Source organism: Pristis pectinata, chromosome 2 (assembly GCF_009764475.1).
Source record: "Pristis pectinata isolate sPriPec2 chromosome 2, sPriPec2.1.pri, whole genome shotgun sequence".
Classification (NCBI taxonomy): Eukaryota; Metazoa; Chordata; class Chondrichthyes; order Rhinopristiformes; family Pristidae; genus Pristis; species Pristis pectinata.
Genome location: NC_067406.1, coordinates 142,463,943 through 142,491,105, shown reverse-complemented (window position 1 = coordinate 142,491,105; position 27,163 = coordinate 142,463,943). Strand labels below are relative to the sequence as shown.

The window sequence follows — 27,163 nt, the reverse complement described above, 5'->3', positions numbered from 1 at the left end:
CGTGATGACTGTGCTCTTCTATCTTACTTCCATAATTTAATTTTCTACCAACAAGGATTGTAGAAATTTGGAGCTCTTCAGCACAATGCATTTGGTACTGGAATTGGTTCATTATTGTCACATGTACTGAGGTACAGTGAAAAACTTGTCTTGCATACTGTTCATACAGATCAGTTCATTACACAGTGCATTAAGGTAGTACAAGGTAAAACAATAATGCAGAATAAAGTTACAGAGAAAGTGCAGTGCAGGCAGACAATAAGGTGCAAGGCCATAACGAGGTAGATTGGGAGGTCAAGAGTCCATTTTACCATACTAAGGGACCATTCAATAGTCTTATAGCAGCGCGATAGAAGCTGTCCTTGAGCCTGGTGGTACGTGCTTTCAGGCTTTGTAACTTCAAATAGATGAGGGTTGACGGGGACATGCCAAATTTCTTTAGTCCCCTGAGGAAGTAGAGGCGCTGGTGAGCTTTCTTGGCAGTGGCATCTACGTGGTTGGACCAGGATAGGCTCTTGGTGATGTTCTGTATGGCTTCTAAATATGATCTTGATTTTGAGTCCTTCAACCAAAATTATTCAGAATAGGAAGTAACAACTCCAGAGGTGGTTTCACAAATTGATATTGGTGATGGCAGGAAAAGCTTGGATAGTCTTCACACGTTGCCACCAACACCCCCCAAATTCTACCCTCACCTACACACAAGGGGCAACTTACAGTGGTCAGTTAACCTACCAATCTGCGATGTGAGAGGAAACTGGAGCATCTGGAGGAAACCCATGAAGTCAGAGGAAGAACGTGCAAACTCCACACAGACACTGCCTGAGATCAGGATTGAACTGGGGTCTCTGAAGCTGTGAGACATTGGTTCTACATGCTCACTGTGTCACCCTATTGTTAGCCCTTACTTCAAGAGTGTGTAGTATCAAGGCAGGGATGTCTTAATTCAACAGTGCATGACACCACTGAGACCACATCTGCAGCACTGTGAACAATTTGGTCCCTCTGTTTAAGGAGAGATTTGATTGGAGTCATTTCAGAGGATGATCCCAGATTGGATGGGTTTTGAGCTACATATAAAGGTTAAACAGGTGGGACTCGTTTCTTTACAATTTAGAAGAATGAGAGGTTAATCATATTGAAACAGAAAGTTCGGGGATTGGATGAATACTAAAAGGATGGTTCCTCTGCTGGGAGAGTCCAGAACCAGAGGTGTGGTCTCAGATTGAAGGGGGACTGACGTAAGACTGAATATCAGGAAGAATTTCTTCCCTCAGAAAGTTCTTTGGAATTCCCTGTCACAAAGAGCTGTAGGGCAGAGTCCTTAGGTATGTTTTAAGCTGAGATTTCTAATCAGCAAGGAAATTGAGGGTATGGGGAAAGAACAGGGATGTGGACTTGGAATAACAAACAATCTGCTGGAGGAACTCAATGGGTTGAGCAGCGGACGTAAGGAATGTCAGATGATCCATGATCCTGTTGGATAGCAGAGGAGGTTCAAAGGGCTGAATGGCCTGTTCCTGTTTCTTTTGCTCTTATTGTTGCTCATAGATGAGATTAGTCGAGGACCGATGAGGTTACACATTGTACTGGCCCAAGGCAAGCTGAGTCTGCTCCTTATACCTTCTGAAAAGTTGCCGTAAAAATGTGTAACATAACAGAGAGTATTTTCTTAAGTAATCTCCTGCTCCTAACTGAGGTTGGGTTTTAACAATCAACAGTTCCTTGTTTTATCATAGAGAAATGGAAATATCCAGAACCTCTGAACACAGTGATCAAAGTTGGCAGACTGGAAATTCCATTCTTAAATTCACCTCAGTATGTTTCCATGGCTGTGTGCGTTCTGGAAGGGGTTAATTGTTTCCCAAGCACAGAACCTCAGGACAGAACCTTATCTCAACATTGTGGCTAGGCGTGTGCAGATAAATTGAAGTACTGACATAAATTTCAATGGAACTAAAACAAAATTGCTCCATCAGTCATTCCCAGGAGGTTGGGTCCCAGGGAGTTAGTCACTCGACATGGTGTTGATGAGATGAAGGAAAGCAGATTATCCTGATTTTTCTCTCTCTCTCTCTCTTTCTCTCTCTCACCCCCCCTCTCTCTCTCCCACCTCGCTCTCTCTCTTTCTCTCTCTCTCTCTTCCCCCCACCGCTCCCTCAATCTCTCCTGCTTCAGTCTTCCTTCCTCCCCTTTTGCATTGACTCCCACCCCCCTCATTTCCCCACCCCCCTCATTTCCCCACCCCCCTCATTTCCCCACCCCCCTCATCTTTCCAGCCCCCTTCACTTTAAGGGTCCAAATGTCAGATTGGAAATTTTCGGAAGACGACCACTCATGTGACTTGTGCTGACACTCACTTTCGAAGACAGCCACCCATCTGTCCCCTTTGCTTTGATCATTTTTGGGCACCATCTAATCCCTTTCAGAAACTAGTTTTGGAATCAGCCCACATCATTGTTCCCGGGAGAACAGTCCACTCCCCTGGTGTGAAAGATCTTGCAGATTGGATTTTACCAGTGATTTGTATCTCTGCCCTCTGGCTGTGACACCGGTCAACTCTGGCAAAGCCTCATTACCTTGAAGGGCTTCTGTTCATCTCTGTTCTGAGGAGCACAGTCTAAACTTCTGGGAAAATTCTTGTGTATGTAACCTAAGGCCGTTACATCTTTTCTGGTGCCCTGGTATTGTCCTGATGACCACTGAGTTAGGTCCAGAGTGATCTCCTTGATTTAAGCTAGTAAAGAAGTAGCAGCAGGATAGGCTATTTCAGCCCCTTCTGTCTGCTCTGCTCTTCAATAAGTTCATGGCTGACCTTTCAGCACTTACCCTGTACCTTTTGCTTCCCTTAATATCCAAAGATCAATCAATCACGGCAGGCATGGTAGTGTAGCGGTTAGTGTAACGCTATTACAGCGCCAGCGACCCAGGTTCGAGTCCGGCCGCTGTCCCCGTATCTGCGTGGGTTTCCTCTGGGTGCTCCAGTTTCGTCCCACATTGGAATGCTATGTTGGTGCCAGAAGCATGGCGACACTTGCGGGCTGCCCCCAGAACACTATACGCAAAAGATGCATTTCACTGTGTGTTTCGATGTGCATGTGACTAATAAAGAAATCTTATCACTATTTTTGAATGAGCGTCCACCACTCTCCAGGGTAGAGAATTCCAGATTCTGATGAAGAAATTTCTCCTCGTCTCAATCCTGAATGGCAGATCCGTTATCCTGGAGGCTCTGGAGGTTGTGGACACCCCAGATAGTGAAACATCCTCCTAACATCTCTTTGCTTGCATGTTCTAAACTTTGATTAACACACCTAAGTGTTCTTCTCAAGCAGTTGACAACTTGGTCAGCCACTTCAGTGTACGCAGACACCGAGGTGTCCATTCATGTCTCATTCCCAAAATTGTGCCATTAACAAGTCTTTCCAACCCGTATCAGCTCTGAGTTCCTCATCAATGAGTCCCTACCAGGCTGATCTTGCCATTTCTGGACATTCATAATGTAGAGATAAACTTGACAGGTGAGTGTGTGGTTTGTATTGTGTAGCTTGTGGTTTATGCACCAATATCTCATTTGTTGTGAATTATTGGCAGTGTTCCCACTCTCAAAACTCAGTTAGCTGACTTAAAATGCAGATATTGTGGTTAGGACCTGAATTATTTGCATTAATTCTTTATTTTCCCAGATGTTTTCATTGCAAATTTAGAAATAGCATGAACGTCAATGATTATAGAGGCAGCTAAATCTTTGCAAAATGCTTGCTTGGGCTCAGCAGGAGTCTCATATCCATTTCTGGGACGACTCTTTTGGGCAGATGTGCAGTAAAACTCTGATAAATCCAGTCCCCTTGGGATTTTGTCAGACTGGCAGATTTTCTGGACTATTGGATGTTACTCCCTATTAATACCCAAACACACTTTTATTTCACTTTTGGTACATGTTACGCTGTGGTAGAATGAATTTTCCAGTGAGCCCAGTGCGATTAGGAAATGTACAAACACTCCCACCCTGGCCCCATCCACTCCCTCATCCCACACTCCGGATCATGGCCCCAGACACACTTTGTACCCTCCAGGTCCAGCCGCCCACACCACTTGCACTCTGGACCCCTGGCTCGTACTCCAGACCAATGAGTGAGCCAGATGCCGGAATATCAGGATCTCCGAACAATCATATACCAGATTACGGAGGTGGTCAAGGAGATTCGCTGGAGCAGATGTGGGAGGCTGGAGAGGTTAAAGCTGCTCTCTCTCTGGAGTAGAGCAGGTTAAAGGGAGATTTAATAGTGTTGGTCAGAATGGGAAGGGTTGGATAGAAACATTCTGACGAGCAGGCAGTGGAGATGGAGGCCATTTGGCCCATCATGTCATGCTAGCTCTCAGTAGTCCCTTCCCCTTCTGTACCTACCCAACCACTACTTCAGCCTGCAACTTCTTCACATGACCATCATCCCCTTTAGATTATCTTGCCACTTAGCTTAGGGATAACGGACAGCAGCCAGTTCACCTACCAGCAGGTCTTTGGGATGTGGGAAACCCATGTGGTCAGTGGGAGAACATGCAAACTACACACAGTCAGCACCTGGGGGGGGTGGGGGGGGGGTGGTCAGGATTGAACTGGGGTCGCTGGAGATGTGAAACAGCGGCACTACCTACTGCTCTCCCTCCCCACCACCACCACCCCCGCCCCCCCATGTTGCCTGACGACAAGGAGGCAGGAGGAAGTTTTCCAGAGAGCTCACGATCTGGGACATGGTGGAAGGGGAGGGGTGGAAGCCAGTTCACCAGGAAATTTCAGGGGAATTGAAAAGTAGTCGAATTCAGGCAGGGTGAAAGGGCGGCGAGTGACTCCCCCCACCCCCAAAACACACCAGCCCCACAGAACAATTCATAAAAGCAAACAGTGCACTCCTCTGCAGAAATCTGGTGTGCTTGGGAAGGCTTAAATAAAAGCCAGATATGTGCACCACCCCAGCCATGTCTCAGTAGAGCAAAGCATTATGGTGTCTGGCCTGCTGATTTCTCCGGCTTTTTGTCTCCAGACCTCTCATTTTGGTTCCCAATACCTGCCCATTTTCACTCTCCCTGGAACACTGCTGAAAACTCAGCCACAGCTTAACAGAGATGTTTCACTCTTTGTAAAAGGTCTCTTGTGAAGAATGTTGCTTTTCGAGTTATGTCTGTGTTGAGGGGGATTGCAAAGGGGTCACATTTTCTCTGCTTTGTTTGAAGAACTATTTATTATTTGCAAACAGTGAATATTGTCAGCCTCCTGACATCAGAGTGAACCGAGTGACCTGTGTAACTATGACAGGAGTGTCTCTCTGGTGCTCAGTCAGACCGCTCAGAATGCAACAATTCCAGGTATCAGTCAAAAGCAATGTAGATGCCAGAGATCTGAAACATAAATAGAAACTACTGGAAACACTCAGCAAGTCAGGCATCATCTGTAGAGACAAAAACAGAGGTAACCTTTCAGGTCTGGGATGCTTGATCACTTTGCTGGTTTGCCTAACCTGGGTTGAGTAGCTCTGGCTATTTCCTCACACAGTTACCTCATTATCGGATCTACTTAAATGGCCAAAAGATTTCTTTTGCACCTTCCGCCTCATCCAGATGTCCCATGTAGAAAACCCAGTCCAACCCAGCCCCAGCCAATCAGAGCCCAACTCAGTCCCAGCCAATCCAAACCCAATGCTGGACAATCAGGATCCAACTTGACATGACCTGAGTGTGACTAGTCTGTAACCTGAGAACGGGACAGTCTGTCCACAGAAGTGGCCCCTCACCCCTGGACCGATGCACTAGTGTCCTCTGCAATGTCTTCAAGGCATTCGTAAGGTGCGGACCCAGAATTGGACACACTTCTCCCACTGGAGCTGAGCTGTATTCTTTTGCTTCTAGAATTTTATTTAACTTAAATGAAGTGAATTAATTAGCGGCATTACTGTTAGCATCGTTGATTAGCAGCATGGTGGCATGGCAGTTAGCACTGCTGTCTCTCAGCTCCAGACACCTGGGTTTGATCCTGATCAGATGCTGTCTGCGTGGAGTTTGCATGTTCTCTCCATATGAGTTTCCCCTGGGGGATCTGGTTTCCTCCAACACATCCCGAAGACGTGCTGGTCAGTTAATTACCCCTAGTATAGGCAGTTGTCAAAAGAATCAAGGACGGGTTGGTGGGCAAGTGTGAGAGAGAGTCAACTACAGGGCCACTGGGAAATAAGGAGCATGTGAATGGGGCTGATGGGATAGCTCTGCCTGAGCCAGCACAGGTGCAATGGGCTGAATGGAGTTATAGACTGAGAGAGTCATACAGCACGGAAACAGGCCCTTCGGCCCAACTCATCCATGCTGATCAAGTTGCCTACCAGAGCCAGTCCCATTTGCCTGTTATTAGCCCATATCCCTCAATGCCTTTCCTATCCGTGCACTTTTCCAAGCATCCTTTAAGTGTTGTTATTGTACCTACCTCTACCACTTCCTCTGGCAGCTCGTTCCATATACGGACCACCCTCTGTGTGGAAAAACTTGCCCCTCAGATCCCCTTTAAATCTTTCCCCTCTCACCTGCCACGGAATTACAACGTTTAAAAGACACTTGGACGGGTACCTGGATAGGAAAGGTTTAGAAGGATATGGGCCAAATGCAGGCAAATGGGACTGGCTCAGGAAGAAATCCTGGTCAGCGTGGACAAGTTGGGCCGAAGGGCCTGTTTCCGTACTCTATAACTCAGTAACCCTATCGCTCTCATGACCTTGTGAAGCAGCCAGTTACAATTTTATTGCATTAGCCTTGTTATATAAATGCAAGTTGTTGCTGCATTGCACCAGGAATGTGGGTGGCAATGATCTGAAGTCCCTATTAATAACTCTCCTATTTCAGTGTTAAGGAGAATTGTGAATGCAATCAAACCTCATTAAAGTTGACAAATCCGCAGAACATTGGTAAATGATATTGAGGCTCATTCAGTCTGGAAGCTGCATGACGATCAGGGAGAGCAAAGTCCAGTTATAATCTTACTAGTGACAACTAATTGGACAACAACCCTTCTGGTGATGGATGGGTTCAGTGTTGCCTTTCTGCACCATATGTCCCGATCCCACCACCGTGACCACCCTCACCTCCCCAACAAAGACCTTGACAGTTCGCACACAAGGCTGCTTTCTGCTCCTGTTATTTTTCTGATCCCTGAATTATAAGGAGTTCACGGCACAGAGAAAGTGCATTTGGCCCATCTGGTCCATGCTAGTACAGCCCACATGAATCTCCTCCTACCCCCTCTATTTTGTCCGTTTGAACATAGAGATGGAATATAGAAGTAGAGAAGTCTTGCTACAACTGCACAGGGCTCTGGGGAGATCACACCTGGACTACCATGTATAGTTGTGGTCGCCTTAACTGAGGAAAATATACTTAAAGTCATAGAGTCTTACAGCACGGAAACAGGCCCTTCGGCCCAACTCGTCCATGCCGACTGTGTTGCCCAGCGAGTTAGTCCCATCTGCCCATGTTTGACCCATAGCCCTCTAAACCTCTCCTATCCATGGACTTATCTACATGGCTTTTAAACATTGCTGATGTGCCTGTCTCAACCACTATTTCTGGCAGCTCATTCCAAATACGCACCACCCTTTGCGTGAAGAAGCTGCCCCTGAGGTCCCTTTTAAATCTCTTGCCTCTGTTCTGAAACCTATGGCCTCTTGTTTTTAGCACCCCCTCCCTGGGAAAAAGACTGTGTGCTTTCACCCTGTCTATGCCCCTCATGATCTTATATATCTCTATCAGGTCACCCCTCAATCTCCTACATTCCAGGGAATAAAGTCCTAGTCTTCGCAACCTTCTTGTTGCATTAGAGAGGTTGCATTGGAGTTCAGAGAAGCTTCAGTGGGTTGAATTTTGAGATGAAGGGGTTGTCTCATGAAGATAGATTGAGCATGTTCAACTTATTGTAGTTTAAAAGATTGAAAGATGATCTATTAAAACCAATAAGGTTCTGGGGGGAGGGGTGGGGGGGAGTGACAGGGTGTGTGCTGAGAGGATGTTTCCTCTAGTGAAGGTATCTGGTACTGGGGGCATGGTTTCAGAATAAAGGGTCACCCATTTAAGACGGAGATGAAGAGGAATTTCATCCTCAGAGAGTCGAATCTTTGGAATTCTCTACTGAACGGTTTCTTAGTACGATAAGATGGACTCTTTGACCTCACAACCTACCTCGTTATGATCTTGCACCTTATTGTCTGCCTGCTCTGCACTTTCTCTGTAGCTATGACACTTTAACTCTGCATTCTGTATTGTTTTACCCTGTACTACCTCAATGCACTGTGCAATGAATTGATCTGTATGGATGGTATGCAAGACAAGTTTTTCACTGCAGTAATATTCCAATTCCCCAGAGAGATGTAGAGGCAGAGTCATTGAATCAGAGTCAGGTTTATTATCACTGACATATGTTGTGAAATTGTTGGAAATATTTGAAACCGACATCTTGTGGGAACAAAGGGAACAGAGCCAAGGCCAAGCTCAGAGCAGTTGTGATCTCATTGAGTGGAGGTGGCAGACGAGAGGCCATTAGGGCCAACGACTGCTCCTATCTCTTCTGGTCACTTCCTTCTTTACTCCTCTACTCAGCTCCATCTCTGCTGCTCACCTCAACAACTGCCCGAGGGAAGGAGTTCTCCACACTCCCCACTCTCCGGGTGAAGAAACTTCCCAGATCAGATTTACTTGTGACCACCTTACATCTGTGAGTTCCTCCATCTGGACTCCTCCCACAGGTTGAAACATCTTTTCTACATCTATCCATTCAAACTCGGTCATACCAGACCATATTCACCCCACCCCCGGCCCCCACCCCCACCCCCAGCCCCCAGATCTATCCAACTTGTGGCTCACTATCCAGTTTACATTCCCCGCATCCCTGGGTGAGATTTTCCACAGTAAAGGTGATTGTTGGGTAAGGGTGATGCAAGGTGAGTGGATCACTCCGCAGCCACAGAGGGAAGTTGGGAATCTGCTCCCGCTGTGATTCTGGTCACTTAGTTCATTGCAGTTTGCAGCCCAGTTCCTCTACCTCATGTTGCAGCTATGTCATTGGTCCTGGAATCCCTTGGGCAGCCAATCTCACAGGTGCACGAGTTCCCTCTTCCACCTACATCACACAGCACTGGGGGGTCAGTGGATCAGGCAGAGTCTGTGGAGGGAAATGGACAGTCGGTGTTTCGGGTCGAGACCCTTCTGTGACCCTTCTACCTCACAGCATTGTACCCAGAGACACAAGAGACTGCGAATGCTGGAACCTGGAACAAAAAGTGAATTGTATCTCGGTGCGTGACAATAACAGACCAATACCAAGAGCAGTAAATTGCTTGAGTAACTCAGCGAGTGAGGCAGAATCTGTGTACGGTCGATGTTTTGGGTCTATTGGGACTGGTTATACCTGAGCTGGGCATTAGTAATTGCCGCTGACTGCTCAAAAATCACCTCTTGCCGAACAGAATATCTGTACACTTACAGCACAAGTATCGGTTCAGACTAATTCGTATCGCGTTCAACAGAATGATACTGACTCCAAAGGTGTAAATGTAAAGTACAAGTTACGTACATTGATCAGGCTTGTGTTCTTTTAGGGGGAATGATCTAATCAAGATGGTTAAAATGATTAGAGGTCGAGGGAGTAGACCTAGATGAAGCACTTCGCTCCAGAGAGAGAAGAGTCCAGGACAAAGAGGTGGAACATTCTCAGAGCCAGGTAGCTCAGGGTGATGTCAGGAAGACCCTCCTCACACCAAAGGCAGAATGAGTCTCGAGCCTCTCCCCCAGAAAGCCAGATGAAGGGTCCCCCATCCAGTCCAGATGGTCTCAACCCAAAATGTCGACTGTCCATTTCCGTCCACAGATGCTGCCTGACCCGCTGAGTTCCTCCAGCACCTTGTGTGTTGCTCCAGATTTCCAGCATCTGCAGTGTCTTGTGTCTACACTGAGAGGGGGTTAATCAGAGTATGCAGAGAGACCTGCTCTCTGACCGTTCTCCACGCAGACGAGAATTGACCCACCGGCTGTTCTGACTAGTTCTGGAGTTGGGGAACCTGTGGTGTTGGTTGACTCCGGACTGTGGGTGGACTGGAATGAACCAACGCCACTCTTTTTCCTGTCTTTTACTTTCGATGTAGACTATTCATGAAATCAGTTGGCTCAGACTGTTCTCAGTCATTGACATTTTCACATGGATGAAGCTGATGTGGTTGGATCCTGCAATAAAGATAATTATGGGATGTGTGTCAGTGGAGGTCCTGCGTCAGGTGGTGGGCCAGGTCCTGTTTCAAGGTGTGTCCATGTGAGAAGCGCTGTTCTCTGTGACCCTCCTTCACACCCACACATGAAGTGATTAACATTGGTCCCGGCTCATCCAGTTAAACATCTTCCTGTGGGCCTCTGGACTACTTTGTAGAGCTGAATACCTGCTACAGGACACAACTCAGCACATCACAGAAACCAGCCTCCCCTCCATGGACGCTGTCTACACCTCACTGCCTCGGTAAAGCAGCCAACATAATTAAAAACCCCACCCACCCTAGACATTCTCTCTTCTCTCCCCCACCCCCACCCCCCCAATCAGGCAGAAGATACAGAAGCCTGAAAGCACGGACCACCAGGCTCAAGGACAGCTTCTATCCCACTGTTATAATACTATTGAACAGTCCCCACTACGATAAGATGGGCTCTTGACCTCACATTCTACCTCGTTATGGCCCTGCACCTTATTGTCTACCTGCACTGCACTTTCTCTGTAACTGTAACACTTTATTCTGAATTCTGTTATTGTTTTCCCTTGTGCTACCTCAATGCACTGTTGTAATGAATTGATCTGTATGGACAGCATGCAAAACAAGGTTTTTCACTGTACCTCGGTACATGTGACAATAATAAACCAATTTACCACATGACCAACGGCACCAACCTTTGGTGCAGATATTCCTTCAAAAAGGTGTCTGTTATGGGGCAGTGTGTCTGTTGGGAGAGTGAGCCTGGTCTGTCCAGAGAGCGAGAGAGAATGTTTGGAACAGAGCAATGTACCATCATCTAAACCAGCCGACACACTCTTCCTCGCTGAGCCCACCCTGGGTCCACAGGTGTGAGGAATCCTCGCACTGAATAGTCATGTATGCAGTGCCAGAGGTTCACTTGTAGCTGTATAAGGATCCAAGGGTGTGGGACTGGTTGGATTGCTCTGATAGACAGCTGCCATGGACTCAGTGGGTGGAGACAATCTCTCCATGTCTACCCAATCCAGGCTCTTTGTAATCCTCACCACCCACCACTTGGTCCTATTTCTTCTTGAGGAGCTGTCAGTTGTCCCTCATAGTGTCCACACTTGGGCACTGTGTGGGGAGTAGATGCCGGTGAGATTGAACCTTTCTGGTGTGAGACTCTCAGGGTAGGATTTCAGCTGGAGCTCCCAGCTCTGGCTGCTTTCATCTGCAAATTCCGTTGAAGTTCACACCTGACCAGCAGGGTTTGGGAGCAGTTGATACAGAACTGTGCTGGTTTCCACTGTTGGACCTCTGTGTGTATAGTCCACTAAAACACTAGCAGACAGCCTAAAATCAATAATTGAAAGGCGAGCAGATTGAAAGCCTTCAGGTACTGGAATGCCAAGGGATAGGCGTAATGCCCCAGCGTACTCTCTCTATTCCGGCAAGTCTGTCCTTGTCGATAATCCCGTCAATGTAGCCCAAGTCTTTGCACTGTAGCACATGCTTCAAACAAGCAGCAACAGTTTTCCATGTGCTGATGCTGTTGTATGACATACACATAGAACTTAGGACAGGAACAGGCCCTCTGGCCCACTGTCTCTGCCAAGTGTGATGGCAAATTAAACTAATCCCTTCTGCCTGCACATCAGGATCAGGTTTATTATCACTGACATATGTCGTGAAATTTGTTGTTTTGCTGCAGCAGTACAGTGCAAGACATAAAATTACTGTATGCTATACGTGATTCATATTCCTCCAATTCCCTGCATATTCATGTGTCTGTCTAAAAGCCTCTTAAACACCACTGTTGTATCTGCATCCACCACCACCCCTGGCAGCCCGTTTCAGGCACCCACCACTCTCTGTAAAAACTTACCCCACACGTCTCCTTCAAACTTTCCCCCTCTCACCTTAAAGCTATGCCCTCTAGTATTCGACATTTCTAGCTTGGGAAAAAGACCCTGACTACCTACCCTATCTATGCCTCTCATAATTTTATAAACTTCTATCAGGTCTCCCCTCAGCTTTCAATGCTCCGGAAAAAGCAACCCAGGGATGCTTTAAGGTTACACCTCTTCCAGATCAATTTGTGCCTCATTTTATCCACTGTGACCAGATTTTAGCTGCCAGTATGTGAATATATCTTATGTACACAGATTTTTTCAATTTCTTCCACTCCATTGTTCCATTGAAACATCTTTAGTGGGACAACACACCAGATGCTGGAGGAACTCAGCAGGTCAGGCAGCATCCATGGTGGGAAATGAACAGTCAATGTTTGGACTAGTTGACCCTCTATGAGTTCCTCCAGCACCTTGTGTGTTGCTCCACGTGCCAGCACCTGCAGTCTCTTGTGTCTACACGTATAACGGGAATTGTGCATGCAAACATGTCACACTGGGGTTAGAGCCTTCCACCAACGCCACCATTGTCAGGAGTACATAATTACAAGGTGACAATTTTCTGGTCTGAGACCACACTTTAGGGAGGTTGGCAGGGCCAGGAAGACCGTGTGGAGATTTACTGGAACCGTCCCAGGAATAAGGGATGAGTTATGCAGGGAGTCTGGGACTGTTCTTGGAGAGGAGCAGGTTAAGGGGAGACTTAATAGAGGTGTCCAAAATTAGGAAGGGTTTGCAAGAGGTAAGTAAAGAGAAACTCTTTCTAATGCTGAAACTCTGATTAACCAGGGGTTTAAGTTGTTGGTAGATGAACCAAAGGCATACTGAGGTAACATCACATGTTACACAGTGAGCAGTCAGGATTTGGAAAGTGCTCGCTGTTGAGGCAGTGGGTCCAAAAGCAACTCTCACTTGGACTTGGAGAAGGACTTGAAGAAGAATTTCCAGAGCCCTGAGGAAAGGACAGTGTGAATATTTGCAGAGTTCTTTCAAAGAGCTAGCACAGGCACATTGGGCTGATTGGCCTCCTCTTGTTTAGTGATCTAGGAATTGACAGTTCCCTTTCATCTGTACCTTTCCTTTTCAGCCACCAGCAATGACTGACAATGTCTTCTCCCTCTGATAAGCAAGAGTTGAAATTTGGTTTTGCCTTCCAATCATATGTCCCTCCATCCCATGGAATAATTTGAGAAGTCATTAGTTTAATAAAGGAAAAGTGACTGCCAATTTGCACAGATCAAGATCTCACAACTCAGGGTGATGTTGGTTGATGGCTAGATTATAGGTCAGAATACCAGTGAGAACTTCCCAGCTTTTCACATCCAACTGAGGGGACAATTTAACATCTCACCTTGTTTCTGCCTCAGGATCTTCCTGCAGGGTGAGGTGTCTGGAATTTGGGCTGATGAAGGCAGATAGGCAGCAGTTTGAATTTTAATTTCAATGACCAAAAATAACATGTCTTAGGTGTGGTGACGAAAGCTAAGAACCTGTGTATCAGCACTTTGCAAGATGAATCTTTTGACTGACAGTCCCTTTGGTGTTGATTAAGTGAATAACGATTGATGATTCAAACAACTGAAGGCTCTTGTTGTGCTTGAGGTATGTGAAGCATCTCAGGAGAATATGGGAGAGGTCATTCCTTCAATTCTTCTTGAGTTGACTGACCCTTTCTCTCACGCTTTTCTGCAGGTGTGAATTCAAGCCTTCTGTGGAACAACTCTGACTCTGTGACTTCAGCCATTCCCTGGATACACAATGACACCATTCACACCGTAAGTGCTTGTCATTCTGCAACACAGCAGTGGAGCTGGTGATGCTAGGGCTGGGTTCCCATGGCCCCTTCCACATGTTGGCTCTGTGTCGGATGTGTTGCAAGCAGCTTAATTTATTTACAGCACAGAGCAGATGATAGGTTCGGATATAAATGGAGATGGAACCTGTTAATGATGATTAAATTCTCTTGTTGCCCTTACTTGTGAGATATGGGATTTGGGGAGCCAATGTTAAACCTCAAGCAGAAGATGCAGATTCAGATTAGTTTATTGTCACACACACCAGGGTGCAATGAAATCCCTTGCTTGTGTGAAGCTCACAGAGTGAATGGTATACATGCTAATAATAGATACAACAATAAGTACAACGATGTAATGCTGCAAAGTACGGAAGTGCAAACTGAGGGCAGTGCAAAAAGAAATGATAAAGTGACAATAACAGAAAAGGTAGAATTAAGGGTTCAAGACATGGCAAGCACCTCCGGGAAGTGGATGTGAAAGGGGGATTGGTTCAGGAGTCTGATCGCAGTGGAGAAGAAGCTGAATTGGAATTGGTTTATTATTGTCACATATACTGAGGTACAGTGAAAAACTTGTCTTGCAAACCATCCATACAGATCAATTCATTAGATAAGATAAGATCTTTATTAGTCACATGTACATCGAAACACACAGTGAAATACATCTTTTGCATAGTGATTTTTTGGGGGGCAGCCCGCAAGTGTCGCCACACTTCCGGCGCCAACATTGCATGCCCACAACTTCCTAACCCGTACATCTTTTGGAATGTGGGAGGAAACCGGAGCACCCGGAGGAAACCCACGCAGACACGGGGAGAACGTATAAGCTCCTTACAGACAGCGGCAGGAATTGAACCCAGGTCGCTGGCGCTGTAAAGCATTATGCTAACCACTATGCTACCGTGCCTGCCAACAGTGCATTGAGGTACTACAAGGGAAACAATAACAGAATGCAGAATAAAGTGTTACAGTTACAGAGAAAGTGCAGTGCAGGCAGACAATAAGGTGCAAGGTCATAATGAGGTAGATTGTGAGGTCAATAGTCCATCTTATCGTACTAGGGGACCGTTCAATAGTCTTATAACAGCAGGATAGAAGCTGTCCTTGAGCCTGGTGGTACGTGCATTCAGGAGAGGAAGTGGTTGAGCAGGTACATTTGATACATTTAACAGGTATGTGGACAGGTATATGGATGACAAGAGTTTAGAAGGATATGGGATTAGCTTCAATATACATCTCGGTAGGCATGGATAAGTGTGGGCCAAAGGGCCTTTTTTCCGTGCTGTACAACTCTATGACTCACTGAATCGTGTGGGATTGACAGGCTTTTCTGAGGCTGTGGCAGATACACAGGGAAAAAGGTCAGTCACTTAGGACACTGGTTGGAGAACTTCCTTCTCTCCGAGGAGTGTGACTCTTAGGAATTCTCTACCTCAGCGTGAGCAGTGGTGGTCTTTAAGGGATCAGGAAGGAATCCAGGGATTGGGCAGGAAGAAGGAGTTGAGGTGAACCCTCTCCCCTTTACCCCTCCACTGACATTTGATATCAACTCTGTTTCACAGGTTCCAGCCTTTGAAATATGTAGATTATTATCTCTTTGTTAACAGCAGCAGCACATTTTATTTCAGGCACCAGTTGTCCTGACATTGTTGATCCTGAGGGGAGGGCTGGGGGCGTTTAAATGCCTAAATCTTCCTCTTTCTCGGAGCTGTTGCCCGAGGCAGTGTGGTGGAAAGTCAGCCAGGTGGACCTCACTCCTGACACCTCCACACTGTCACCTCGCCCACAATATCAGAAGTGGAGTCAGTACCCGGAGCGAGATAAGGAGACGAGGTGATGAGGGCTTGTCACTCAGGAGCAATCTGTATCAGCCAGATCTGTGCGTGGCTGAGGGAGTTTACTCTGTTCCCTCACAGTCAGTAAAGTCCCAGCCGCACTATAATGGAGGGGACTTCAATAGCAACTTAACAGAACAACTAATTGTGGCTGCATGGTTATAAAGGCACAGGAAGAGGCCACTCCGCTGAGTCAAGTTGAGCTTATTGCCACATGCACAAGTACAGTGAGGCACAGGTACAATGAAAAGCTTGCTTGCAGCAGCATCACAGGCACGTAGGTACAGACAACACACCGAATATCAATTATACGTAAATTATACCACATAGTGGGAAAAAAAGACATGCAAAAACAAGACCTTAGTGCAAAACAAAACAAAGACACAGTCTTTTGATCGTGAGTGGTCGGTGCCTAGAATGGGTTACCAGGGGTAGTAGTGGAAGCAGGCAGTTGGTGAAGTTTAAGAGGCTTTTCGATCGACACATGAATATGAAGGGAAGGGAGGGATATGGATGATACACAGGAGGAGGACATTTAGTATAAACTAGCATGACAATTGGCACAACATCGTGGGCTGAATGGCCTGTCCAGTGCTGTGCTGTTCTATGTTCTCTGCAAGAGGTGGTCAGTAGTATTCTGTTGCTGAGGTAGGGTTGTGTCCCTCGAACATGTTCCCCCACTCAAGCAGATCCAACTGCATCTCCCTGAATCCCCCTGACCAACAAAATACCTTGAATCTCTGGTCTCTCCTGGTGGTGGGAGTCCGAGATTCCTCCTCTCCCTGGGAGGGCAAAAGCTTTCTAAGTCACCCTGAACAATGAGGTTCTACCCCTTTGCTCTGAGCTCCTCCCACTGACCCCCTCCAACAAACCCTGGGCAGGCAGGTCCCCAGGTTACGGCAGGGCTCCTTTCCTGAGAACTGACGGTGAGTCGGGAATGAACAGAAACCGTGTGTGGGAGAGGGTCACAGAAACTGCCCAGTCCTGAGGAAGGTCTTTGGACCTGAGGCATTAATTCTGTTTCTCTTCCCACAAATAGGGCCCTAGTGTCATGGAGTTGTACAACGTAATATCCAGGCCCTTCAGCCCACCAGGTCTATGCTGACCATCATGTCTATCTGTATTATCCCACCTGCCTGCATTAACTCCATGTCCCTCAGTGCCCTGCTCATTCCAGCACCTGTCCAGATGCCTCTTAAATATCACTACTGTTCCTGCCTCCATCTCCTCCTCTGGCAGCTCATTCCAGATACCGACTACTCTGTGTGAAAAATTTACCCCTCAGATCCCTTTTAAACCTCCTCCCTCTCACTGTAAACCTGTGCCCTCTGTTTCAGACACCCCTACCATGAGAAATAGACTCTGACTACCTACCCTATCTATGCCTCTTAATTTTATACACCTCTATCATGTCACCCCTCAGCCTCCTTCACTCCAGGGAAAACAGACCCAGCCTGTCCAATCTCTCCTGTTCAGCCCTCCAAACCAGGCAACATTTTTGTGAATCTTTCCCGCATCCTCTCGAGCTTGATCACATCCTTCCCATAGTGTGGTGACCAGAACTGCACGCAGTGCTCCAAGTGCAGCCTAACCAACGTTTTGTACAGCTGTAACATGACGTCCCAACTCTGGTACTCAGTGCCTCAGCCAGTGAAGACAAGCGGGCCATATGCTTTCCTCACCACGCTGTCTACCTGTGTTCCCATTTTCAGGGAACCATGTACTTGTACCCCCAGGTCTCTCTGTTCAACAACACTCCCATGTCCTACCCTGGTCTAACTACCTAAGATGCAGTTTTAATATTGCCTTACATGTCTTGGTGTAGTTTTTTTTGTTCAATAATGCCCTGTGTCATACCCAGGAATATTTTCTTAATTTATTTTATACATTTGCTGCTTTATAATTGGACGTTATTGCTGATGCAATTGACCCAAATGTGTTTTGTGGTAATACATCCCAGGGCATCTCTCAAATACAGATTTGGGGTCCATGCTTTCCACATACTTAATCCTCTCTGACCCAGTTTTGGTCTGGTAAAGTTGTTGTGATATCAGAGTCAAGGCCCACCCAGCTGTGGATGAGATCCAGGTTTGCTCTGAGACCTACCTAATGTTGGTGAGGGAATGTATTTCTTGAATAGACTCATGGATCCCGTTCATAAATCAAATGACTGTTGTGGCAATGGGAATTGCTGGCTTGACAGGGTTTCTACTCAAAGCCCCAAATTAGATTACAATCTCTTTGTTTATGTTACAGCAAAGCACACACAGGACATTGCACAACAGAGCCTTGTTTGCAGATACTGCAATAAATACTAATTACCCCAATACATGGGGAGTCCATAGAGCAAAGATTTAATGTAATCACACATATCAATTGGACCAATTTAGAGTATGCATTCAGAAAGCCAATCACTGGTTATTTAAAGAGCACAACAAAATTTTGTGATATGAAGGGGTAGAATTTTTTATTGATGGGATGTAAAGTTCATTGGCAATGCTGATATTTATTGTCCATCTTTTACTGCCCCTGGGCTGAGGAGGTAGTTGAGTTAGACCATAAGCCATAAGAACATAAGACGAAGGAGCAGAATTAGGCCATTCAGCCCATCTAGTCTGCTCCACCGTTCGATCATGGCTGATTTACTTTTCCCTCTCAACCCCATTCTCCTGCCTTCTCCCTGTAACCTTTGATGCCCTTACTAGTCAAGAACCTATCAACCTCCACTTTAAATACACCCAATGACTTGGCCTCCACAGCCATCTGTGGCAACGAATTCCACAGATTCACCACCCTCTGGCTGAAGAAATTCCTCCTCATCTCTGTTCTGTCCTTTTATTCTGAGGCCGTGCCTCTGGTCCGAGACTCTCCCACTACTGGAAACATCCTCTCCACGTCTGCTCTATCCAGGCCTTTCAATATTCAGTAGGTTTCAATGAGATCCCCCCTTATTCTTCTAAACTCCAGTGAGTACAGGCCCAGAGCCATCAAATACTCCTCATGTGTTAACCCTTTCTTTCCCGGGATCATTCTCGTAAATCTTCTTTGGACCCTCTCCGATGCCAGCACATCCTTCCTTAGATATGGGTCCCAAAACTGCTCACAATACTCCAAATGTGGTCTGACCAACACCTTATAAAGCTTCAGCATTTCATCCTTGCTTTTATATTCTAGTCCTCTCGAAATGAATGCTAACATTGCATTTGCCTTCCTTACTGCCGACTCAACCTGCAAGTTAACCTGCACTAAGACTCCCAAGTCCCTTTGCACCTCTGATTTCTGAATTCACTCCCCATTTAGAAAATAGTCTACACCTTTATTCCTTCTACCAAAGTGCATGACCGTACACTTCCCCACGCTGTATTCCATCTGTCACTTCGTTGCCCATTCTCCCAAACTGTCCAAGTCCTTCTGCAGACTTCCTGCTTCATGCAGTTAACCTTGTTGGTGTGTGCTTGGAGTCACATTTAGACCATGCTGGGTAAGGACAGTGGGTTACCTCCCCGAAGGGGTTTAGTGAGCCAAATGTTTTTTTTAACAACTGCTAGGGCCCGCTGTTTGAAATCATTGCCTGAATTCCCAGCTGTTGTAGTTGCATTTTGCACTGAGGTCTTGTTTTTGCACCGTCTTTTTTTTCACTGTATGGTATAATTTATGTTCTGTGTGTTGTCTGTACCTACGTGCCTGTGATGCTGCTGCAAGCACATTTTTCTCTGTACCTGTACCTCCCCATACTTGTGCACACGAAAATAAAATCAACTTGACTTGACTTGGCTTGACTCGGATTCAGGCCCATGTATCTGACTCCAGAACACTGCCCACTGGTCTCTAACCACCCCAGCACCAGATGCACCACTCTGTAGCAATGGTTCTCTCCACCGGCCATCCAGTTTCACCACACTCAGTTAACTTGTGAAGTGCCTCCTCTTCAAGGAACCATCAGATTTACCAGTGGAATGATCCATGATCTTGGCTCCAGTGACTGTTTAGCAAAGTCTATGGGACTCAGTGATGGGACTTGAATTGTGGCAAAGTCTAGAATGGTCAAGGACTATACAGAAGTTAACACTGCACTGAATCACCTGCAGAGCAACTGGGGACTAGTTATCTCCAAGGGAACTTACCTTAGACAGTAGGTGTGGACACTATGCAGGGAGATGAAAGCCCCCACAATTTGCCTCTGACTTTTTCTTGATGAAAGTCACCACTGGAATCGCAGGTGAGTGCCTCCACCTGTGTTTTATATTCTGGTCTGAGGCAATGTCATGGTGCAGGGGTAACAGTGCCAGCTCTGAGTCAGAAGGAACGGGGTCTGGGTCCTGCTCCAGGGGATTGAGCACTAGAGGCAAGGTTGATGCCTGATATTGAGGGAGTGCTGCACTGTCACAAGTGCAAGCTTTGGTTGTGATGGTTACTCTCCCAGTTCGATGTACAGGGCACTGTGTTGAAGAAAGGCAGGGAAGATCTCTTGGCTGTTCCGGCCAACATTCGTCCTACACTCACCACCGCTGGTAATTGGGAATTGGTTTATTATTGTCACATAATCCGAGATACAGTATAAAACTTTGTTTGCATGCCATTCTCACAGCTCAGCACGTCACGGAAACCAGCATCCCCTCCGTGGACTATGTCTACACTTCTTGCTGTCTCAGTAAAGCACCAACATAATCAAAGACATTCTCTCTTCTCCCCACTCCCATTGGGCAGAAGATATAAAAGCCTGAAAGCACGTACCACCAGGCTCAAGGACAGCTTCTATCCCACTGTTATAAGACTATTGAAGGATCCCCTAGTACGACAAGATGGACTCCTGACCTCACAATTTACCTCATAATGGTCTTGCACCTTATTGTCTGCCTGCACTGCACTTTCTCTGTAACTGTGACACTTTATTCTGCATTCTGTTATTGTTTTCCCTTGTACTACCTCAATGCACTGATGTGATGAAATGATCTGTATGGATGGCATGCAGAACAAAGTTTTTCAGTGTACCTCAGTGCATGTGACAATGATAAACCAATTTACCAATTTACTATTCAGACAGATAATTTCCATACATCAGTACATTGAGGTAGTACAAAAGGAAAAAAAAAACAGAATGCAGAATAAAGTGTTACAGTTACAGAGGAAGTGCAGGTAGACAAATAAAGTGCAAGGGCCACAGTGAGGTAGACTGAGAGATCAAGAGTTCATCTTTAGTGTAGATGAGATCCATTGAAGAGTCTGATAACAACAGCAGGATAGAAGCTGTCCTTGAGCCTTGTGATATGTGTTCTCAAGCTTTTGTATCTTCTGCCCGATGGAAGGGGGTGGGGGAAGAGAGAATAAGAGGGGTGGGAGGGGTCCTTGATTATGTTGGCTGCTTTCCCGAGGCAGCGGGAGGTGTATGGCACAGAAGACAACTGTTCAGCCCATCAGATCCATGCAGGTTCCCAAACAAACATCCTCATTGGTCACATTCCTCCTCCTTATTTCTCTGTAACCCTGCAGCTTCCTCTCTCTCAGGCCAATCAAACGATTCTTTTACACCAGGCACAAATTACAGTGGCTGATTAAGGCACTTGTCTCCGGGATGTGGGAGGAAACGGGAGCACCCGGGGGAAACCCACGTGCCCACAGGGAGAACATTCAAACTCCACACAGACAGCGCCCGAGGTCAGGATTGAATCTGGGGCTGTGCGGCAGTGGCACTACCTGCTGCCCCGCCGTGCTGTCTGCAAACTAGGTTCTGTGTTTCCTAACTTTGCAACCGTGTGAAACAGTGACTGTAAAGCACATTAAGAAGCCCTGAAGGGGATGTGAAAGGTGCCATAGAAATGCACGCTGTCCTCAAAGTCCTAGAATCATACGGCACAGAAACAGGCCCTTCGGCCCACCACATCCATGCTGTCCTTTTTGCCCATCTACACCAATCCCATTTGCCCACATTAGGTTCATATCCTTCACGCCTTTCCTACTCGTGTCTGTCTAAATGCCTCTTAAACATAGTGCCTGTGTCTGATTCCAGCCCCTCCCCTGGCAGCACATTCCAGATATCAACTGCTGTCTGTGTGGAAAAAAACCTTCCCCTCAGATCCCCTTTAAAACTCCTTCCTCTCACCTGAAACTTAAGCCCTCTTGTTCTTGATACCCCTATCATGGGAAAAAGATTCTGACTAACTAATGTCATCGTTGAGTTGTTGATGGTTCACTATGCAGGGTTTTGAAGGTTGCCATGGGTGAAGGCATTCTCTTTTAACCCTGGGGTTTGAGCTTGGGATGGCTGGGTGTTAATCCGACGAGCTGAGAGGCTGGAGGGGTTTCCGTTCTGTTCCTTTACCTCAGACATAGAAGGCGGTGATGAAAGTCTGGTTTAGCAGACACCAACAGAAAGAGTTTACATTTTATGTGGGGACCTTTATAACTTAAGCAACCTTCCACCACTTTACGATTCTTTTTCAACTTTGCCACAATCTCAGACCACAGCACGTAAATATGCACATGTCTCAGGAAGAACCATCTGAGAATCTGTTTATTTTTAGCTGTTGGTGAAGAGATAAAAATTGTCCCACATCAGAGGGAATAAATACCCAAATATGTTTCAAAACAGTGCCTTTGGAATTTGCTTTAACTTGAGAGGGCAAATGGTTTAACATCTCAGTCAAGGTACAGCACCTCTAACAGTGTAGCACTCCCTTTGTGCTGCACCACGCAGTCGGCCAAGATCTTATGGTCCAGTTTCTGAAGTAGGAAGAATTTGGAATGATCTGACTTGGGAGGGAGAGTGTGACCCAGTGAGAGAATTAGTCACGGTGCCCACATGCTTGTGACCTTGTGGTTAAAGTAGCAATGGCATTTTCAAGTTTCAACTGAGCTATTCTGATCAGGAATAACTTTTCCCGAGGAACAGGAGAACGTACAAGTTTTCACTGCTAAATGGAGAGATTTCCCACATCGATTTCTTTTGTCAAATGTCAGGGATGCAGATGGACGAACCGGCAATCTTCAATTAACGAGCTGGAAATCAGGGAGAAGGGAAGAAGAGAGATTTGTGGCTGTGATAAAAGTTCAGAAACATGAAATCTCCCTCAGAAATGACCCGTTCCTACAGCACCTTTACCCCGGTTTTTTTATTCTTAGTCAGTCCCTCTGGTCTGAGGCCAACTTTCTCCCATTCCTGTTGTCTGAGTTCTGAAGTGACTGGTCAGGCTTATGTGGGATCTGCAGGCTGTTCCACCGATGGGACAAGAGGTGCCAGCTAGGATGAGTGTGTGGGTAGTTTGTAAGGTCATCTGTCTTTTCTGCCATGTAGGCTAGGCTTCTATATGCGTGGCCTCGAGGTTCTCAACCCCATCCCAAGCATTCCTTCAACACTTTGAGCGGTCATGGGCAAGAGGTTTCCAATAGTCAGTGGGATGTTGCATCTCTTCATGAAGGCTTTGAGTTCCTCTGTTTGGTGATCTCTTCCCGCAGCAGAGCTGGGAATAGTCTTTGTTTCCAAAGTCGGAATTGCAAGTGACGTGGCCTGCCCAATGTAGCCTGTCCAGGATTGGGAATGTTGGCCTGGGACAGGACACTGATGTCGGTTCACCTGACCTTCCAGTGAATGTGGATTTTGTGACTGAAAAAGAGGGTATTTGGTATTGGTATTGGTTTATTATTGTCACTTGTACCGAGGTACAGTGAAAAGCTTGCCTTGCATACCGATCGTACAGGTCAATTCATTACACAGTGCAGTTACATTGGGTTAGTACAGAGTGCATTGAGGTAGTACAGGTAAGAACAATAACAGTACAGAGTAAAATGTCACAGCAATGGAGAAAATGCAGTGCAATAAGGTGCAAGGTGACAACAAGGTAGATCGCGAGGTCAGAGTCCATCTCATCGTATAAGGGAACCGTTCAAAGAGCTGATACAAAGCCCATGGTCTTTAACCCTGTGAAAATCCTCAATGAAGCCCCACTTGTCCTTTAACCTCTTCTCTTCCCACCTTCCAGGGACCCAGACAACCCTTCCAAGTGATTCACTTGTACTTCTGCCAGTCTAGTGTAGTCGCAATGTGGGCTCCTCTCCAAATAAGATAAGATTCCTTTATCAGTCACATGTACATCGAAACACACAGCGAAATGCATCTTTTGCGTAGAGTGTTCTGGGGGCAGCCTGCAAGTGTTGCCACACTTCCGGCGCCAACATAGCATGCCCACAACTTCCTAACCCGTACGTCTTTGGAATGTGGGAGGAAACCGGAGCGCCCGGAGAAATCCACGCAGACACGGGGAGAACGTACAAACTCCTTACAGACAGCGGCGTGAATTGAACCCAGGTTGCTGGCGCTGTAATAACGTTATGCTAACTGCTACACCACCGTGCCTGCCCAGATTGCACAACCACTTTGTGGAGTAGCTACGTTAAGTCCAGCGAGTAACTCTGAGCCTCCTGTTGTCTGCCACTTTAATTCTCCATCCCACTCCCTCTCTGACCTACCTGCCTTTGGCCTCCTGCACTATTGTAATGAGCCCAACATAAGTTTGAGGAGCAGCATCTCATCTTCTGTCTGGGCACATTACAATTTTCTGGACTTAATATTGAATTCTATAACTTCAGATAATCACTTTCTCTGTCTGTAAGGGCAGGCACGGTAGTGTAGTGATTAGTGTAACGCTATTACAGCGCCAGTGACCTGGATTCAATTCCAGCCACTGTCTGTAAGGAGTTTGTATGTTCTCCCTGTGTCGCGTGGGTTTCCTCCGGGTGCTCTGGTTTCCTCCCACATTCCAAAGACGTATGGGTTAGGAAGTTGTGGACATGCTATGTTGGCGCCGGAAGCGTGGCGACACTTGTGGGCTGCCTCCAGCACACTCTACACAAATTTCACTGTGTGTTTCAATGTACATGTGACTAATAAAGAAATCTAATCTTATCTTATTCGGACTGGCCATTACAGAAATGTCATCCATCTGTGCTGTGCGCTCAGTTGAACCCTCCCCATTAAGACCATCTTTGCTGCACTTTCTAAAGGCCTTCATCTCGTTGCTTTTGTTCCATTTTCTGTCTCTCCAACTGCCCGCATTAATTCATGGACGGGGTGACCTCAACAAATTATCCCCATGGCAACCCTGACCGCACCCTATCGGTGACATTCCCTTTATCTCCGACGTCCCTCCATCACCTTCTTCTGCAACTTAAAACTATCTTGTTTTCTCTCTTCCCCAGTTCTAATGGAGCATCATTGACCTGAAACATTAACTCAGTATCTCCTTCCACAGACGCTGCCTGACCTGCTGAGTGTTTCCAGCATTTTGTTTTTATTTCATATTTCCAGCATGTCAAAATAAAGATATGATCAGATTTTAGGTGGAATCAGGGAGAGATAATTGATCACCCAATCAGAAGATGAGTGTTTATAAATGATGGAAGCTGGAGAGGACAGGTGCAGGAAGATGCACCACCAGGCTCAGGGACAGCTTCTGTCCCGCTGTTGTAACTCCTGAACAGTTCCCTAGTACAAGAAGATGGGCTCGTGACCTCACAATCTACCTCATTATGGCCTTGTACATTATTGTCTGCCTGCACTGTACTTTCTCTGTAGCTGTGACACTTTATTCTGCATCCTGTTATTGTTTTCCCTTGTGCTACCTCAATGCACTGAACTGATCTGTATGGATGGCATGCAAAACAAAGTTTTTCACTCTACCTCAGTACATGTGACAATAATAAACTAATTTACCAGTATTTAGGAAGCCTTTGATATAAGACGGTGACTAGTAAATCCAGTCAGGAATTCAGGAGCATCTCCTTTCCGCAGAGAGCAGGAGGAATGTTGACCCTGCTGCCCCAGATCGATATGAACAGTGGGGATGGGTTGTGGGAGGCTGGATAAACACATGAGAGGGAGGGGAACAGAAGGACAGGGAGGAGGTGGAAGGGCCAGACACTCTGGCACTGAGCAGAGAGGTCGAATGGCTTCTTCTTGTGCTGTGCATTTGACATCATACGAGAGAGGTTCACGTGAAACTGCTAGGTCTGGAGAGACTGCATTCAAATGTGTTGAAAGAACTGAAGAAAGACAAGCACCATTATAATGCACACAGTTCATCTGAAGATAATGACAGAGGTCTGACTGGCAGCTAATATGATTCCTGTGTATGTAAATGGGGATGCAACAAGCTCAGGGAACTATGGACTAATTAGCTTAACATGGGAGGTGGTAAAGATAATGACATCTTTACCTAAGATGTAATGGAAAGATATCTCATTATTAAAAATAAAATATAGAGCACTCAGCATGCATTCACAGGAAAGATTGTGCTTGGTGAAGAAGTAACATCAGGAATAGATAAGGGTAATGAAGCAAGTGTAATATATTTTAATTTACAGCAGGCATTTGTTTAGGTGTTGCACTGTAAGCTCAGGGAGTGTCTGGAACCAGTGGAGTCAGGGGTATCGGAATCAGCAAAACTGTGGGAGGAGAGGAGAAAGCAGGGAAGCAGGGCTCCACTGAGATCAGTGCCGGGAATAACTTGGGTCTTTGAAACGAAGAGTAATTTCAAAACTCTTGAATGAAACCGATTGTTGATACGTGGTTTGTACTGAGGGAGGCACAGCACGTTAATAAACATCAATTTTTATTATAAATAAAAAAAGAATTAATAAACACAGAATGCACAAGCTAAGAGAAAATAAATGTTGGTGTAGATGTGTGTGATGTCGCACTGTGGTGTGAAATGCAAAGAAGATACGGGCCAAATGTGGGGAGATGGGACCAGCTCAGATGGGCTTCTTGGTCAGCATGGACCAGTTGGGCTGAAGGGCCTGTTTACGTGTTGTATGTTTCTATGACTCTATAAGATATGCTCTCCATGGGAAATAGTCTGAATGGGTTAATGATTCAACGAGCAACTGGGTTAATGTGGCCATTAAAACATAGATGTGGTTCACTTGTAGAGAATTGAACAGCAAGGAGAAATCAGAATCAAGTTTATTATCACTGACATATGACATGAAATGTGTTGTTTAGCGGCAGCAGTACAGTGCAAAGATATAAAACTACTATAAATTACAAAATAAATAAATAGTGCAAAAGAGGAATGACGAGGTAGTGTTCATGGACCGTTCAGAAATCTGATGGCGGAGGGGAAGAAGCTGTTCCTGAATCATTGAGTGTGGGTCTTCAGACTCCTGTACCTCCTCCCTGATGGTAGTAACATGAAGAGGCCACCTGGGACATGCCCTCCTCGTTACTACCGTAGGGGAGGAGGTACAGGAGCCTGAAGACCCACACTCAACGATTCAGGAACAGCATCTTCCCCTCCACCATCAGATTTCTGAACGGTCCATGAACCCATGAACACTCCCTCATTATTCCTCTTCTGCACTATTGATTTATTTTTTAACTTA

The 27,163-nt window shown here is 46.2% G+C and overlaps 1 protein-coding gene across 1 annotated transcript in view; it reads left to right on the top strand.

Moving 5' to 3' along the window:
• LOC127584373 (electrogenic sodium bicarbonate cotransporter 1-like) overlaps positions 1 to 27,163 on the top strand; it is a 182,221-nt gene that overhangs the window by 108,267 nt on the left and 46,791 nt on the right. The window contains exon 15 of the mRNA XM_052041132.1: positions 13,850 to 13,932. Coding sequence (XP_051897092.1) covers positions 13,850 to 13,932 — 83 coding nt within the window. The remainder of the gene's footprint in view (positions 1 to 13,849; positions 13,933 to 27,163) is intronic.